A 17,428-nucleotide genomic window follows, 5' to 3' on the forward strand; every position below is an offset into this window, starting at 1 on the left:
CAGTCCTCTCCGTTCCGGAGAGACCTCGGGCAGGGCTAGTGCTGATGAGGATTTAAATGAGCTGTGAGAGCTGGACTAGCTGAGGATGCTCCAGCTGCATGGGCCGGGCCTGGAAGGGCAGCCGGGCTGTCCGTTGGCCGAGCTGTAGGGGGGACGCTTCCAAGCCGCCTGCCTTCCCTGCACCCATCCATCCACTGGCTGTTCCTGAGCGTTCAAACTCAGCGCCCCTCGCTCCCAGCCTGAAAGAGACCACAGCTGGAGAATACCCTCCCAGGCCTTATCCAAAATCCCACCGGGGGCCCGATCCACACGCAGACGCCTTCTGGGGCCCGGCCGCAGGATCCCGGGCGCGGTGGCTCCATTGGTGTGAAGGCGGATGCCGGGGGGCACGGTGCCGAGGAGAGGCTGCGTGGCACCCCCCCCCGGGAGGTCATTGTCGGTTGTCGCCGGTTCCCTGGTGACCTTTGCTGACCGTGTTCCTCTCCTCCCCGGCAGACGCTACGATAGCGTCGATTCTGCCACAAACGGGCGCAGCGACGCCGAGTCCGCTTCCGAGTCGAGCAGGCGGACCAGCCGCCAGCACTCCCTTGAGAGCAGGCGGTCCCTAGACCTATCTGATAGGTGGGTCTCTACCTCGTCGCTAGCCGTGTGCCTTACGCAGAGTGCCGTGGTTGGTCCGTGCCGCCCGGCGTAGGCCGACACCAGTCCCTGCAGTGGCTGTTGGAACGAACTTCTCTCTCTCCCCGTCCCCAGCCCCGCCTGTGTAGCAGATCCATCGGCCCCGGGGTAAAAAGAGGCTCCTCAACGCGTTGAGTGTAAAGTGCATTGCACATGCATCACTGAAGGCCCCCGGTGCTCTAGCTGGTGCAGGCGGCAGCCGTGCTGTGGAGACAGTCTGCGGGGTTCTTGCCGAGGCAGGGATCCCTGGCCACCGGGATCCTCGAGACCCCAGTGCAGAGAAGGGGTAGAAATACCGAGAGGGGGCAGGACTCAGCCTGACAGTTTCCTTCAGCTGTCCGGGATCCTGCGTATTCAATTCACGCCAGCTGTGTGAGCTGCGAGGGCAGCCACAAAAGCCCGTGGCTCAGTCTGCCCAGGCAGCCTTGCTCTGTTCCCCGATCCTTCGCCTCGTCCCGTTTCCGCCACCCCGAAGGTGGGGTCGGCAGCCCCATCTCACTGGCCTCCGCAGTCAGGCCCGTTCCCTGCAGTTCAGACCAGCTCCCCTGGGTGCGCTTTCCCGGAGCGCCCAGCGGCGTGGGAAGCCAGGCTCCCGGTCTCAGAACGCCCTCCGAAAACGCACAGCGAAGGCATAATGGGAATGCAGCCAGGGGGTCCCTTCACGCCCAGCGGGCCCCTCCAAAGCGATCTCCCCTTTCACTCTAGATCAGGGGAGATTCTCCTGCCTCCCTGCGTTCTGAGCCCCGGAGGAAGAGGAGGCTTCGGTGTCTGCCCAGCCCCTCTTTTCCTGGACAGAAATCAGGCGCAAAGCGGACGGCACAATCTGTTCCAAGCCCAGCTCTAGCGCTGCTGCTAGTTCTTCTCCCTTGCCTCCCTCCAGGGTGGCCCATGATTTCAGCAGCGAGGGGCCAGAGTGGTGGCCTGGGGGGTAGTTCTAGGCCTCCTGGAGAGGAAACTGACGAGAATGTGCAATGCATTTGAGGGCACCTACGCTCACCTGGGGAAGCCGGGGGGCCTGATCCTGAGAGTTTGATGTGCTCAGGATTTTACAGGCTGGGGCCCTGGATCCAGGTTTTTACATGGGAGGGACGATGCCTGTGCTTCCGAGTGGTTTTATGGCTCTTTAAATTCTCCTTTTGGGGGTGGGGTTTGGTGAGGGGGACTCTGGGACCCTGAGGAGCCCAGAGTGGGGAGCTCTTGCCTCTCTTCTCTGCCAGAACCTGGCTGGGTCCCCTCCGTGATGGGTTCAACCTCTGCTGAGTTTGGATGCCCTCCCAAGGTGCTTCTGCCCTCGAGCCACCCAGAGTGTCCCAGGCCGGGCAACCAGGCCCTCCGGCCGGCTTCCTGCAGCATGGCACAGCCTCAGCCAGGCCCAGGGCTCAGCCAGGAGGGAATCCGTGCCTGTGTGTGCTTCCTCTCCACCCCCAGCCCCAAGCTGCCGGTGCCGGAGACCTGGTGTCGGCCTATGCCCAGGCGTGTCCCTGTACTATGTCTGCATGTGCGCTTACTGTGAACTCCTCTGCTCGCTCGGAGACACCGCAGTCGCTGTGGGGCTCAGAGAATCGCCCCGGGTTTTTTTTTTCCTCCTTGTTTCCAGTGGTTTGGTTTGCCAAAGCATCCCCCTTTACTCCCAACGCCCTCCCTCGCCCCCTCAACCTTCCTTCTCCCCCCGGTCCCCTCCCCAGCGACCAAATCTCTGAGCAGTGGGCTGGGTCTGCTGGGAGACGCCCGAGGAGTGTCTGGGATGGCAGGGCACCCTGGCTGGCTGGCGAAGGAGCAGGGCCATGGGGGGGGAGCGGAGGAGTGGAAGGGCAGGCAGCTGGGAGGAGGCGTGGAAGACATTTGGGAGGACAGGAGAGAGTCGTTCTGGGGAGAGGGAAGAGACGGGAGGTAGCTGGGGGGGAATTCCTGGGGGCAAGGGAGGAGTGAGTGAGGGAGAAGGAAGGGCGGGAAGGGGCGCGTGAGCAGGGATGGGGAAGGGGGTGTGGAGGGGTGGCCAAGAGGGGCCTATGGGGGGCAATGCAGATGGGTTTGGGGGTGGGATGTGGAGGGGAGGGGCCAGGAGGAGCACACCTGGGGTGGGGGCGGGAGGTGCAGGGGGCTATGGAGACAGGCTGGGGGGGCTGGGGGGGTATCAGGGCGGGGCGGGGGGGTGGTGCTGGTACAGGGCAGGTCTCCACATGCGTGGTCAGTGGCTCTTTGAACCCTTAGCCACGGGCCCTGCTGCTGTGCGGCGGTCGTCTCCCCCTCACTCTGGTGCCAGCCGAGGGAGCCGTGGGGGGCGGATGAGGGGAACTGTGGTCGCGGGGTTCGCCCGGCTGCCTGGGCGGCGCCGTTCCCAGGTGGCTGTGTGCACCCCGTGTCTGGGCTGACAGAGGCACGTCTGCTCTGCCTGCAGCCCGGGGGCTGCCGAGAGGACGGGCGGGGGGTCTCTGACCTACCCTGGCCTCACTGGACAAGCCCTGATCACAGGCCCACCCCCGTCAATTCCCCGTTCTCCCTGCCCGGCCAGGCGGCCCAGGATCGGGCCCGGACTGGGCGCCTCCGACGCCCCCCATGGGCCGGGGCCAGGTGCTGGGGGCCGAGGAGGGGGGATGAAAAGCAGCCACGCTTCCCCCCTCCCTGCCTCTGCTGCCGGCTCACACACGGGCCCACGCCGCGGACCAGTGCCCGTGGGCCCGTCTTGGCACACGGTCCTTCAGCAGCGCCCGCGGGTGGCAAGACACTGGCAGCCTGGGGAAGGGCAGGAGACCTGCCGCGGGAGGCAGCTGGCTGGATGGGGCAGGGGGAGCCGGCTGGGACCCAAAGGCCCATTTTAAGCCTCTGCCCTTCTCTTTCCTCCACCCGCCCCACGCAGCCCCACCGGGAGCAGCCGCTACGCCTCGTCGGGGGAGCTGAGCCAAGGCAGCTCCCAGCTGAGCGATGACTTCGACCCGGACGAGAGCTTGCGGGGCTCGGAGATCGAGGAGCGGGACGGGGACTCCTACCACTCCTGCCACAGCTCGGTCAGCTACCGCGACGACTCGCCCCGCTGGGAGGAGGAGGAGGAGGACGACGACCTCTACCCGGAGGAAGAGGACGAGGACTACAGCGAGAACGAACAGGCCTACCCCAAGGGCGAGGCGGAGGCGCCGCGGGACCGGGAGACGCACGAGCCCCTGGCCCCAGAACGCGAGCCATACCCGCCACCGGCGGCGAAGCAGCAAGTGCCTCCGCCGCAGACGCAGCAGCAGGGGAGGAAGGAGGAGAAGGCAGCGTATGGCCCAGAGGAAATCCCACAGATCGCCCAGGAAGAGCCAGCGGCAGAGAAGCTCCCGGTCCCAGAGAAAGTCCCGGAGCCGGAGCCCCCCAAAGCAGCAGAGGGGTGAGGAGGAGGGGAAGCACTGGGCTCCCTGGTGCGCGGCGTTTGCCCCAGGCTGCCTATGGTGCTCACCCACCCTGGGGCCAGGCAGCTGGGCCTGGATGGGGTGAGCCGTGCAGTGGCCCGTGCTGGCGGAGAGAGCCCGGGGCTCTGAATGGGCAGGTGCCGTGGCCATGGTGCCAGGTGAGTCTCCAACGTAGCCCGTCCCGGACACGTGCTGGTCCTGGGCAGCTGCACTGGCCGTGGGCCTGAGCTGGCAGTAACAACTCATGGTGTGTGGCACGCTAGCGACCCGTGGGGCTGGCACGCTAGCAACCTGTGGGGCTGGCACGCACACTAGTGACCCATGGGGCTGGCACGCTAACGACTCGTGGGGCTGGCACGCTAGCAACCTGTGGGGCTGGCACTTTAGCGACCCGTGGGGCTGGCACGCACACTAGCGACCCGTGGGGCTGGCACGCTAGCGACCCGTGGGGCTGGCACTTTAGCGACCCGTGGGGCTGGCACTTTAGCGACCCGTGGGGCTGGCACGTACACTAGCGACCCGTGGGGCTGGTACACTAGTGACCCATGGGGCTGGCACGCACACTAGTGACCCGTGGGGCTGGTATGCTAGTGACCTGTGGGGCTGGCACGCACACTAGTGACCCGTGGGGCTGGTATGCTAGTGACCTGTGGGGCTGGCACGCACACTAGTGACCCGTGGGGCTGGCACACTAGTGACCCGTGGGGCTGGCACGCACACTAGTGAACCGTGGGGCTGGTACGCTAGTGACCCGTGGGGAGGTCACGCTAGTGGGGACACAAGCCCCTTGGGAAATCACCTGGCCATTGTGGCACACTGCTACACGGCCCCTGGAGGGGAGCACATGGCTGCTGTGAACGTGTCCTGTGCCCTGCTGGGTGCCGGGTGCTGCACGGTGGCCGGGCCCTAGGCCTGGGAAAGGGGTGCTGGGGGGATGTTCTGAACCAGAGATATAGGGCCCCTTTGGCTCTCATTTTCCATTTATGTCAATGGCAGCTGGACCAAGCCCCAGGGCCGCGTCCACAGGAGCTGAGGGTATTTTCCCCCCGTGTCACCCAGAGCTGCTCCGAGCAGGCGCGGACAGCACAGTGCCAGAAACCTGGCCTGCCCCAGGAGTGTAGCCCACCCCCTCCGGCCGGCACTGCCAAGCGGGTGCCAGCGCCCGCCCAGGGGAAAGGTTTGGAAGGAAAAGCCTGGCGCAGAGCCAGCCTTAGCAAACGGGCAGCCCCCAGAGCTGGGTGCTGAGCCTGGGTCCGCCGTGCCTCAGCCCTGGGCACCCTGGGCCTGCTCACCATCAGCCTGGCACGCCGTCCCGGATCCACAGGCCCGGTGCTCTTGCACGGTTCTGGAACAGCCCCTGGGAGGGTCCCCTCAATGCGTCACCCCCCTTAGGGTCACAGTCTGCTACTGGGGTCAGCCCCTCAGCTTCACCCCCTCCGGGGACCAAGCCTCGGAGCCTTCAGCCCCCCTGCTTCGTGCTGTGAGTGCCCCTCACCTGACCTGGACACCCAGGGGGGGACTTGCACCCTGAAAGGGAGACATGTGCCCCCCTCGCCTTCCTGACTGTGGCGTGGCTCTCAGCCGGCAGTGTAAAAGCAGGAGGGTTTACTGGACGTCTGGAACGCAGCGTAGACAGTCCTTCGGTAACATAGAGATGGGGTGGAAAGTTACAGCCAAGTCCATCTGGGTCCGGCCCGAGCCCAGAGCCCTCTGACCCCTTTTATTAGTCCCCCAGCCCCGGTCCAGGAGCTTCTCTCTGTCTCCAGCAGCCTTCGCTTAACAGCCCCACCTGGCCCCTCCTCAGTCCTTCATCCTCCAGCTGCTCACACCCGGCTGGTTTCCTAAGGGGAAGGGAGGGTGGGGGGTACGACTAGGGTCCTTTGTTGCTACATGCCAAGTGTTCAGGCAACTGGAGTGGCCATTGTCTTCTGGGACTCTCTGGGCACGGGCTGCAGGCAGCTGGGTGTCAGTCACGCTTGTATCTCTGGGTCTCTGCACAGAGTAAACCACCCTGTCCCCCCCATCTAGTCAACCACGCACCATCTGGGGAAACTGAGGCACACACGCTATTCATACAAAACGATAGGAGCACACGAGGCAGCAGTAGCCCATAGACATGCGCTTGCAGCCAGCCGTGCTGGGCGGGGGGTGCTGGTCTATCCTGTTTAAGTGCCATCATGGGAACTTCAACCCCCACCAGTCAGGTGGAAAGAAGCCGGGTGCCTCATTTCATCTAAGGCACGAGTGTGTCTGACATCAGCTGTCCCTCCAGCAAGCCAGGGGGCCAGAGAATACTCCCCAGGGTGATGCTGGAACGTGCCCGCTCCGACCCAAGCTCAGTGCTGGGTGTGACAGTGGCAGGCCGCTTGGAAATTCCCTTTGAAATGGTTTGTCTGGTTCCAGTTGGCATTTGCTCAGCTGCTGGTCTGCCCGTTCCCGAGCCAGCATCCCTACGACAGCAGCCACCAGCAGGGAGGCGCTGATGGGCTGTAAGAGGCCGGGCTGGCATTTCCACTGGGGAAGCTAATGTCCCCTTTATGGTTGGAATGGAAAGGGTCCAGTTTGCTCCCCCCACCCCCATGAAGGTCCCTCCCTTGGGAAGGAAGAGGCCCAAATGTTGGGGGCATGGTCCCGCTGGAAAACCAGCCCTCTTTTCTTCAGGTTCCCAGCTAGGGATGGAGGAACTAATGTTCAGCCAATTTGGGGCTTTTAGAACTTTTTTTTAAACCTTCAAAAGTTTGAACCTGGCAGCGTCCCTTTAAACCATTAATCCTTTCCGAAGAGCCCACAGCAGTTGCTTTGCTGGCTGCAGGCAATGTGCAGCCTGCCTTCCGCACAGGCATTTACCCAGCTCCACAGTGTAGGATTTAATTCACTGGACTGGAGTCCCGTAAACCCTGGTGTGGATCTTGTGTTCACTGAACCAGAGCCACATGGGCTTTGGAGGAACGTCAGTCCAGTACCGCTGCGTGTTGTCACATGTATTAAAGCAGGAAGAAAACTTGCTGGATGGCATTTATCTTTTCAGGCAGCAGATAAAAGCCTGTCCATGCCCTCCCGAGTTGCAGAGATGAATAATTTGGTGGCTCATCTCTGGTGTGACGTGAATAATTCAGGGATGTCGGTCTCTGCTTTTAATATTGAACAGATCTACTTTTCTATGGTTGGGTGAGCACATTCACTCCAAAATGCAGGGGACACAACCACAGAATTCTCGCTTGGGGTTCTTACTTTGTTTAAATTATAGACCGTAACTGGAGAATCTCTGATTTAAAAGAGCACATAGTGAGCTGTGTAATTATATAGATATAATCTAAATGTATCTAGTATATAATAAGAAGGGATGGGGAATCACACATGATTCTCATAAAGGTGGCCTCATCTTGCATGCTGCGTGCAACATGCTTGTAAAGTGTGTGTGCTGCACTCAACGTCTCCCACCAATGGCTGGTCAACATAGAAGACAACAGTCTACTACTGCTGCTTACCGCTAGCGGTTACTCCAGCTGAAGTGGTAGCAGTCTGTGTGTTTGTGGTGATGGTAGCGGGTTCAAACGCTCCTGAGGCATTGTTCACTTCTGGGTTAAATGACTAGAGGTATGGGATGGAGTTTGGACGGAAAACGTTTACAGCCCTTTCCTGTAGAGATTGATGTGGATGGAGAAGAGCCCAGGGTGTTGATCTTTGGTCTCAGATCAAACAATCCCCTTTTCGAGGTTTGAAAGCTCGATGGCCTATCTCCTCCCCAGTGTTAATTTTCAGTGCAGTTCTGCACATCCTGCTTCTCCTGAGACCAGATGCAGAAGTGCCGCCGTGCTGAGCCTGCAGCTCTTCCCTGTAGGAGTCCCGGCCCATTCAGAAGCTGTAAGAACCTGTGATATTGGGAGGGAGATTTCCAGCCTGGCTTGACAGCTCCAAGAGGCTTGGATAGTGCAAAAGCCAAGTGACATTTCAGAGGAGCAGTTGTGGTTGTTGGGGGCTTATCTGAACTTAAACTGTCAAACTTTCTGAGGCTTTCCTGTTGCTGCTTTCATGCCGAGGACCCAGGGCAGGGCCCACGAAGGAAGCGGGTGAAGTATGAGGCTCCTGGGTTCTGATCCCAGCTTTGCACTGTGATTGCAGACAAGTCACTTCCCTTCCCTGTGCATCTCACTTTTCCATATTACCGCTTTATTTTGGATCATGTCTGATTCTGGATATCACATCCCATTAAATGCCATCCCATTCTCCCTTATCAGCCCCGAGGGAGGTGAGCAGCCTCTTCTGAGACTGATGCCAATAACTGTTCCCTTCCTCCCAGCCTTCCCGTGGTTGGGTATCTCAGCAGTGCCACGCCCTGAAGGGCAGAGCAAAAAATGGGAGGCCGTGCCTGGTAGACACGGGTACATTGCCTTTGTAGAGGGAGTGAGTTTGGTGCATACTGTGGATTGCGTCCCTGGAATAAATAGTTCATGCAACATTGGCTAAAGAGCTGAAACCAAAAGCCAGATGGAGACACACACAGACACACACACAGCACTTGCACACGCCTTCATCAAGCGCTAAGGCTCTGTAGGAGGGTTGCAGGCATGGGTGTTCATGTCGGTTGGTCTGTGTGCCATCCCCCGGGCTGGGTCTGAATCCCTGAGTGATGCCCTGCTAAATGCCCGATCTGTCTGTCCAGTTACAGAGAGAGGGAGGACGTGGAAGTCCAGGATGCCAAATCCCGAGCGAAGGCCAACTGGCTAAGGGCATTCAACAAGGTTTGCATGCAGCTACAAGAGGTGAGTGTGCCCCTCCTGCCTCCACCAGTCTACAGGGGGCTGGCAGGGACCCGTTCAAAGAGGGCGTACACCAGACAGACCGACGGCTTTCCATAGCCGGGCCAGCCCTGGCCTGGCATCGGACAGGAAACGACTCCCGGGGTTGTGGGGTGGGTGTTAGCAAAGAGATGGCCTAGGGTAGCCCTGGCTCACTGGACCAGGTGGTTCCCAACTGGGGAGTGAACGCTGCCCTAGCTTCTCCCTTCCACCCGCGCCGGAGCCGGGGGGGGTCAGGTCCTCCTAGCCGGTAGCATCCTCCATGGTAAGGAGCAGGCGGTTTCTTCATCTAACCTGCATTTGACCCCAATCCCGCCTGCAAAGCAAATCTCGGGGCATCTGGAGCTCCTGGAAAGTCTGAGAAGTCAGTGACATGTTTGCTGAACTGGGACTTCAGGATACAACTACACAGCATGAGCTGGGCCCGGGCCAGCCTCCCCGAACTGGCCCGAGTCCAGCGAGCGCAGCTACGTGACGACAGCGCAGCCCGGGCCGAGAGTCTGCACCGGGCGTCTATTACCCAGCTGCCCGCTGCGCTGTCTTTCTGCGATCAGCGGCGCTCGCTGGATTCACACTAGCATGGGTAGGCTGGCCAGATCCAGCTTCTACTGTGTAGACGTGCTCCCAGCCCCTAAGCAGGCCTTGTTCCCCACAAGCATTGTGAGTGCAGAGCGACGCAGCAGAAAACCCCGCCTCCCGGGAGGCAGCAGAGCTCACTCCTGGATGTGTCTGTTCCATGTAGATGTCGCCCCTTGTCACTTTTATTGAGTTGACCATTTTTTGTTCTGTTTTTAGACGCCATCCTCCATCTTTTCTTTTTCTTTTGGTTCTGGATTTGCCCCCTGGGGCGTCGATTTCCTCCCCCCGCTGCTTCTTTTTTCAGTTGTTCACCACCATGGCCCCTGTGTCTGCGTCTCCCCTTCCCGCAGGGGAGGGCGGTGGCATGCACGCAGGTAAGCATGTTTCTTTAAACCAGACCCATACTGTGTGTGAGTGTGGCGGGTGCTTGTAGGGAGGATGGGCTGACACACCTAGGGGGCTTTACTTGGTGTGTGTTCCTTTTCTCCCCCATGCTCTGCTGCTCCCCCAGATTTTTTTCCCCAGTCTTGGCAAGTGAAAAATCAATTAGGAGAGCAAAGTCCTCCATGGATGTCTGGTCTCTGCATATTCCCCCCTGCAACACCACCTCCCAAATATACACAGAGTCCCATGGTTGCTTTGCCAATCCAGTGTCTTCTCAAACTGTTCTAGATCAGGACAAACTAGTACAACTTTTCTGATCACATTCATTTGCTTCTGCATTCTCCCAGCACCTGGCCTCTGTAGTTTATGCACTACCAACAAAGGGTTAATCAGCTATGTCAAACTGCTAGGCAGCAGGGCTCCTTGCTAGAAGCTGCATGGCCTGAGTCCTGGGTGATTGCTTTCTTCTGCTCACGTAGTTGAATTTAGCTCTCAGGTGAATGCAGCTGTTATTTTGCTCATTCATCTCAGGACTCTCCAATATATTTTATTCCCAATGCAGCCTCCTCATCGGAACCATCCCATTTCTCCCCATCCATTTTAACCCCCACAATATCTGCCACGCCGGGTGTTGCTGTTAAATGCTCCCCGGGTGCCTCTGGGCACTTGTTCTTCAGCACAGCAAAGTCCCAGTCAATCTGCTGCCTGCCCAGCTAGCCGCCTGGGTGTCGTGAGGCAGTGCTGACTCTGTCTGTCTGTCCTTACAGGCCCGAGGAGAAGGATCTGGCGAGGCGAAGTCTCTGTGGTTTAAAGGCGGGTGAGTAACTGGGCAGCCCTGAAACCTCTCTCTCTTCCACCCCCGTGGTATCTGCAAAACTCTCGTGGGCCTGTGGTCGGGAGGAATACTGAGGGGAACCCTGCCCTACGCTCCCAAGGGCTGGGGTGGAGGTCACCTCGGGTACATCAGCCTTATCGAGCGGCTCTGGGGGTGGGAAGGACCGTGGCACAAGATACAGCTCCCCAGCTACGACAGCCACAGCCACAGCGGGTCCGTTTTTCACCGCTGGGCCTTCTCCGTCGGCTGTTCCGATAAGCACAGGTCAATGCCTTTGAAGGGACTGCAGAGGGAGGGTGGTGCAGATCCGCCAGCCCCGGCAGCACCCATCAAGCATGTGAGCCAGCAAACCGCTCCACTTCTCTGCTGGAACGAACCGGGCAGGAACAAGCCGAGGGAGAAAAGGCAAGAGCAAGCGTGTCCAGATGTCACCTACCCTTTTGGTGCAGGTGGCAGCAGGCTCCTGCCTCCTTTCTGGGCTCTAAGTGCCCGGGACATGCCGAGCATCGCTGCGTGGCGTGCCCTTTGCTCTCCGGGCACACCACGTTCGGGCCCCTTCCCAGGCTGCATGGCGCGGCCCCAGGGGAAGAGGAGGCTGAGTTCCCCCATGGGCTGGCGGGCTGAGAGGGAGCAGCGGTGACATCTCTGGCAAGGTGCCCGTCTGGAGGGGGACATGAGACCAAGCTGCCAGTCGTCCCTCGAGGGGCAGGGAGATGTAACAGCCGCTCTCCCGCTTGTGATGGATACAGTGGGACCTGCTTCCAGTGAGCCCTGGTCCCCTGGCGCCGTTTGGAGAGACACAGAATTAAAGATTCAGAGAGGCCCCCTCCTGCCATGGCGCTCAGAGGACATGGGGCTCAGCTGTGATGGTTGTAAAAGGGATTCCGTACGGGAGCTGCTGGACGTGGGCAGACCTGGGGTTCCCTTTGGCGGGCTGTCTCCCAGCCTGTGCTGCCTAGGCGATGGCACGGGGTCTGCTAACACCGGGCCTGCCCCAAGGAGCTCTCAGAGATGGCTGGAAAACCAACTGGTTTTGCCCTGAGAAATTTCAAGTTTCTAATCGACGTTTCAAAACAAAACAAGCCTTTTCATTGGACCTTAAAGTCGTTCCCTTGCAACAACAAATGTTTCAGCCAAGCAGAGCAAAACGTCGCTTTAAGGCAAAACCGAACGTTTGTGTTTTGAATCGACCTCGCGCCGTGAAATGTTTGGTTTGGTTTTAAACGCCAAAGCCGAAACGAAACCGCCTTCTAAGTCAGAAGAACCAGTTTTCCGTTCTGTTTTGGAAGGTCGCTTGGAAACAAAACCGCCGGTTTTATGTTTAGGGCAGGAAAGGTCAAGAGGGTTTGTCAGAATTGACACTTTCCCTGAATTGTTTCACTTTCAACAAACCTGGAGTGGTTTTAGTGGGAAATCTTTCTGTCGCAGCGGCTGTAGTAGTTGTAGAGGAGGTTGTACCCGACAGCGCCCTCTAGCGGGAGGGCCAGATCGCCCACTGCCGGGCCCCTGGCTTCATTGTTCCCTTCTGTGCAAAGTCTGGGCCAAATGCTGCCCCTGACTCTGCAAACCCAAATACAGCCGCTGTGTGCAGCATTTTCAGTTGCAACCAGCATGGAAGCAAAATTCCAGGAACCACCTTTGACAAAGGGCCGAAACTTGGTGAAATTCACCGTTTTGTTCTTTGAAATCAAGCCCCTTTCTCCACGGCCACTGCTCAGGCTGAACAATTCGCACTGGTGCCAGCGAACCCCGAGCGAGGCCTTTGGAGCTGAAAGGCCTCCTGTTGTCCCTGCCCCCAGCTGATCTTTGTGCCCCTGCCCTCCCCGGGTCACTCCTGGAGAGCTGCTGCTGGACTGAGCTCTTGGTTTTTCCCTGTCGTCTCTCCCTGTCTGCATGATGCGCAGTCTCAGTGACTGGGGAGGGGGGCGTGCGCAGGTTTCAGACCCTGCTCTGTTCCCCTCTGTCGGTGTCTCTCGGGGACCAGCCCGCCCACCATGCAGGGTGGATTTGGGGAGACTGGGCAGATATGGGCTCAATCGATGGGCTCCAGGCAGGGCCAGCTGGGTGGGGTCTGGTGCCTGTGATCTACGGGAAGTGGGTCTGGACCATCTGCTGATCCCTTCTGGCCGATGGCGGCGTGGGGCAGGGTGTGGGCCAGCTAGCGCCAATGGACCCACCGCTCTTACCCATCAGCTGCACCCCTGCAGGGCGGGGACGCAGCCAAGGCAGGGGGGCTACTGCAGCCAGTAGCGCCGGAGAATCTCCGCTGCCCACTGGAGAGATGGCGCCTCGCCCTGGGGTGGGGGACACGTGCCGGGCCGCCGGGCGGGGTGCTGGCCCCTCTGCCTGCGTGCGTGGGTGTCTCGATTTGTCTCCCGTTCCCCCTGCCTTTCCCAGCCCCGCTGACTCTTGTCTCTCTTCCAGGCCTGGCGGCGGTCTCATCATTATTGACAGCATGCCTGACATACGAAAGAGAAAACCCATCCCCCTAGTTAGTGATTTGGTGAGACTCCTGCCACCGCCGCTCGCTGGCTTCCCATGGCTTGTCTGCTGGAGTCCACCGCAGATCTGGCCCGAGCCGGGTTAACCGAAGGGACGGGGGGGGGCTGCCCCTTGGGGGCGGGGGCCTCTCGGAGCATCCGTGGCGGCCTCCCCGCTCGCACATCGGATGAGCCCCGGGGCTCCCTTCCCTCCTCCTTTAGCCCAGCTCTGGCCCTCTTTGCCCCGCTCGCTCCGTTTAACGTGGCTGTGTTTCTGTTCTCTTTTCCGTGGTGCTGGCTGGCTGGGTTGTGCCGCAGGGGAGCCGCGGTAAAGTTTCTGCGTTGCATTGACAGCATGCCTGACATTAAACCTGGACGCAAATCCCTCCCGCTCGTCAGCGATCTGGTGAGCTCCTGGGCTTCCAGGTTAAAGAGACAGCACCCTTTGCGTCGTCCCCCCAGTCCTTTCCTCCCCCACCCGGCCAAAAACCTCCGCTGAGTCCCAGCAGGCTGCCAGCAGAGAGGCGTCAGGAGCGCAGCGCAGTGAGGGGCCCGGGACTGGGGCATGGCAGTGGTGCCTGGTAATTGGAGCTGGAACTCAGGCCCCGTAGTTAGAGCAGGAGTCAGGCCCAGTGGTTGGAGCAGGAGTCGATAGCCAGGAATCAGAGCCCAGGGTCAGGCCGGGGTGACCTAGGGTGAGGCAAGGCGTGAGCAGGGCTGGGTGCAAGACAGGTACAGGAGCTATTGCAGCTGTGGGCAGATGCTCTGAGCAGCCACCGAACTGCTGCTGCCGCTGGGCTTGAGGGCCGGTCTGCTGCCTCGTCCCCCGGTGAGGCAGCCGGCCCAGAGCCGCCGCGCTGGTTAGACTGCCTGCAGACTGGCTCTGCTGCAGGCCTGGACGCCTGGCAGCGTGGGTGTGCTGGCATCGGAATCACATCTCCAAGCGGGCGTCACTCCCTGGCCACGTGAATAGCACAGGATCCTCCAAACCCCTCCTCCGAGCGCAGAACGAGCATGCGAAAACCTAGGAGTCAGCTGCCCCCTCCACGGCCGTCCCGCTGCCGTGCTGCCCACCCAGCCTGCCTGCCCTTCTCAGATGTGCTGAGAGGAGAGAAACCCAGACCCCGGTGAAGCCCGGGGCAGTTTGGTCGCTGACGTCAGTGGGGCCAGGATTTCACCCCACGTCCATTCAGAAATTAGCCTCTCTGCAAATGGGAAAAATCCTGACAGTCTCAAACATCAGCTGGGAGAGGGCCGGGAAGTGAAGTGACTTGGCTCCGAGATGGGCGTGAGCTGAGAGCTGGAGCAGGTTTGGATCAGACGCCCCGGCCTGGGCCTCTCTCTGTCCCCTGCTGTATGGCTCAGGCTGCTCCGTGAAGTGGGCAGCGGAGCCCCTGTTTGCTCTTGTTCGGTCTAGCGAAGAGAAGGCTGAGGGAGGACGTGAGAACCGTAACACTGCTGTGATAAAGAGGACAGAAATCAAATGTTCTCCGTGGCCACCGAGGGCAGGACCAGAAGCAAACAGCTCAGTTTGCAGGCAGGGAGTTTTAGGTCAGATATTAGGAAATGCTTTCTAACGCCGAGGCTTGTAAAACTCTAGGACAGGCGTCCAAGGGAGGTGGCGGGATCCCTGGCACTGGAAGCGTTTACCAACAGGTTGGACAAACGCCTGTCAGGGATGGGCGAGGTAGACTTGATCCTGCCTGAGTGTGGGGGGCTGGGCTAGACGACCTCTCGAGGGCCCTTCCGGCCCGACGTTTCTGTGATTCCCAGTGACTCCTCTGTTGGGAGAGTCACTTTCTGACTTGGAAGGAAGTTGGCCGTTAGTCCCACAGAGCTGTCCCTTGGTGGTTACCCCCCCTTCCCCCCAGAGCGCCAAGGAAATGAGCCAGCCTGCTCGGAGACGGTGGAGGAGGTGTTTGGTTTCGTGTTACTGTTCCAAAGGGTGCTGTCTCTTCAACAGAGGTTGTGGGGCCCTTGTCCAATAAGGGGCATCAGTCCGAGTCCTTGCGTGATAACATTCGGTTTCCAGTTTTGCTCCTAGATCCTTTCAGGAGGGCAGTGGAAATCTTCCCAGTGCCTAGACAGGGCCCTCCAGTGCGTCCCCGTAATTCCTAGTATATGTGCCATTTATAGAGCCCGGCCCTGTATTCAAACTCCAGACCACTAGAGCAAGCGTGCTCTGCTAATCTAAGCCTTCTACATCGCAACGTACAGCACAGGCGCGCACACACAGCACACGCCATTACAACCAGCGCCCTCCTGTAATGAACTTTTCTACCCAACGCGCTCCCAGAGTTCACAGGCTACACCCCGCGACACACGCCCCGCTGTATATCACAGCACCTCCCGGCGGGAGTGCGCACGGCTGCAGTCACTGCTCTCCTGCGATCCGTACACTATATGCCGCGGCAGGCGCCGCACGCCCGTCACCGACAGACCGCTCCCTGCACCGCCGTACGGCACAACACACTGCAGCGCCACGTCTAGCCCAAATCCAGTCAGACTCCCTCCCGTTACACGCAGGCCGCTTGAGGTGGTTTTCCCTGCTGACACAGGAGGACAAAATTTGAAACCGGACCCCCCTTTTTGCCTTCTCACCTAGGCTCCCCCTCTGCCTTCCCCTCCCCCGTTGTCGTTTCTTGGTGGGGGCTGTTCTTTGCACCCTGCCCCGGGGATTTCTGTTGTCCTTGTGTTTCTCTCCACCCAAGCTGCCTTGCCTTGTTCCTTTGCGGCCTTGTCTGCGTGGTGCCTCCGTGCTGCTCTCGCCCTGGGCCCTGGGGAGGGCAAGCCATCGCTGATGCCCTCGTGCTGAGTGTTGTGTTTGTCTTGCCGTGTTGGCCGGCCTGGGTTGGGCAGGGAGTGGCGAGTGGAAGATGGCTGTATGGACGATGAACTGTGCTGTGCTGTGCAGAGGGGTATATGGACAGCGGGGAAGATGTCCTGGGTTGTGATCGGGGGGGGGGTGGCCTCCTGGTGATTTGCTGCACTGGGATGCTGTTTAGCCCCGTCCTCTATGGACAGCTTCGTCTCTGCAGCAGCCGGGCTCCCTTCCTTGGGTGACCCCTTAAACCCCAACCCCTTGGAAAGATTCCCCCTGAGCTTCTAAATGCCCGGGAAGCAAGCTGGCTCTGCCAGGCGGCTGTGCCCTCATGAATAAAGGTGGAGCGGGCTGTCTCTCTTCTCAGAGAGAAGAATGTGCTCTTTCCCCAAAGCCAACGGGAAAGGAGCAGCAGAGAGACCCCGACCTTTACACTGGCTCAGATCTGTACCTGCATCTTAAACCTGCTTCCTCTGATCTGTGTCTACATTTTGTTACGCCCGTGCTCAGCCACCATGAAGTACCTGGGAGGGTGTGGGGAGGGCCAGGCAACACCTGAGATACAGAATGCAGGACCCAGAAGATCCAGCTAGCTCCAACTCCTGGCTACATGGGGAAAAGCAACAGAGAAATGTCCAGCAGTGGGTTAGAGTTTGGTGCTGTCTATTTACTGATTGACTCCCTACGACAGAGGGGAAAGAAGTAGGACTTGACTTCCCTGTTTGACATGGCTGACATCACTGTCTTTTGCTTTCCACCCCTCTGGCTCTGTGCTCCCTTGCAGGCTATGGTAAGTCCAGCGTGACATTGTTTCTCGCACCTGATTTCCCTCCCTTGTCCTGTTTCCTGCAGAAAATAACCATGCCTTTAATATAAACTGCCAGGATCATGAATGGCTCCCATGGGGTGCGGCCAGGGGAGGCAGAGAATTGTAGATTCTGACCATGGGGGGGCCGGGGGGAGGATCTGGAGGTCAGTTCTTCTCGTCCACTGAGACCACCCCAAACTGTTTGAATGGTGGTGAAAATTCAAGGTGGGCTAGTGAACTGGGTCCCATCCAGCCACGGGCTGTGAGGGACCCCTGGAGCTGGGGTCAGGCCTGTGTCTTACACCTGGCTTTGAGGCGCCTGATCGCTGGCCATTGTCAGAGATGAGGACTCGGGGCTAGAAGGTTTGTCCTGCTTTGGTGGCTACCGTATGACTAGCCCTAAATGGCCCTTTCCCCAACTAAACTTTGGCCCATACCCTTAAAGAGCTCGTGGCCTTGGCATGCTAGTCATTCAACCCACCCTCTGCTGCGGGACCACGCCTGAGTGCGACCCACTTGTTTCACGGCAGCCCTGCTCCCAGAGCCAGCTCACAACGTCCGCCGAGCACCCCACGCTGCAGGCCCCAGCAGAGGACCGGCGCTGTTGGGACGTGCGCTGCCCCTACAGATGCTCTGGGGAGGCAGTTGTTTCTGCCTC

General features: G+C 59.6%; 1 protein-coding gene across 1 annotated transcript in view; it reads left to right on the forward strand.

Annotated features, from left to right (window-relative positions):
• Nucleotides 1-17,428, forward strand: part of UNC13A (unc-13 homolog A) — a 77,372-nt gene that overhangs the window by 12,990 nt on the left and 46,954 nt on the right. Inside the window, exons 10-14 of the mRNA XM_067562030.1 lie at nt 3,536-4,042; nt 8,728-8,827; nt 10,594-10,643; nt 13,086-13,164; nt 16,747-16,752. Coding sequence (XP_067418131.1) covers nt 3,536-4,042; nt 8,728-8,827; nt 10,594-10,643; nt 13,086-13,164; nt 16,747-16,752 — 742 coding nt within the window. The remainder of the gene's footprint in view (nt 1-3,535; nt 4,043-8,727; nt 8,828-10,593; nt 10,644-13,085; nt 13,165-16,746; nt 16,753-17,428) is intronic.

The sequence above is a fragment of the Emydura macquarii genome, unplaced genomic scaffold, assembly GCF_026122565.2.
Source record: "Emydura macquarii macquarii isolate MOO-44397 ecotype Brisbane River unplaced genomic scaffold, CSIRO-AGI_Emac_v2 contig_306, whole genome shotgun sequence".
In the NCBI taxonomy this organism is placed as follows: Eukaryota; Metazoa; Chordata; order Testudines; family Chelidae; genus Emydura; species Emydura macquarii.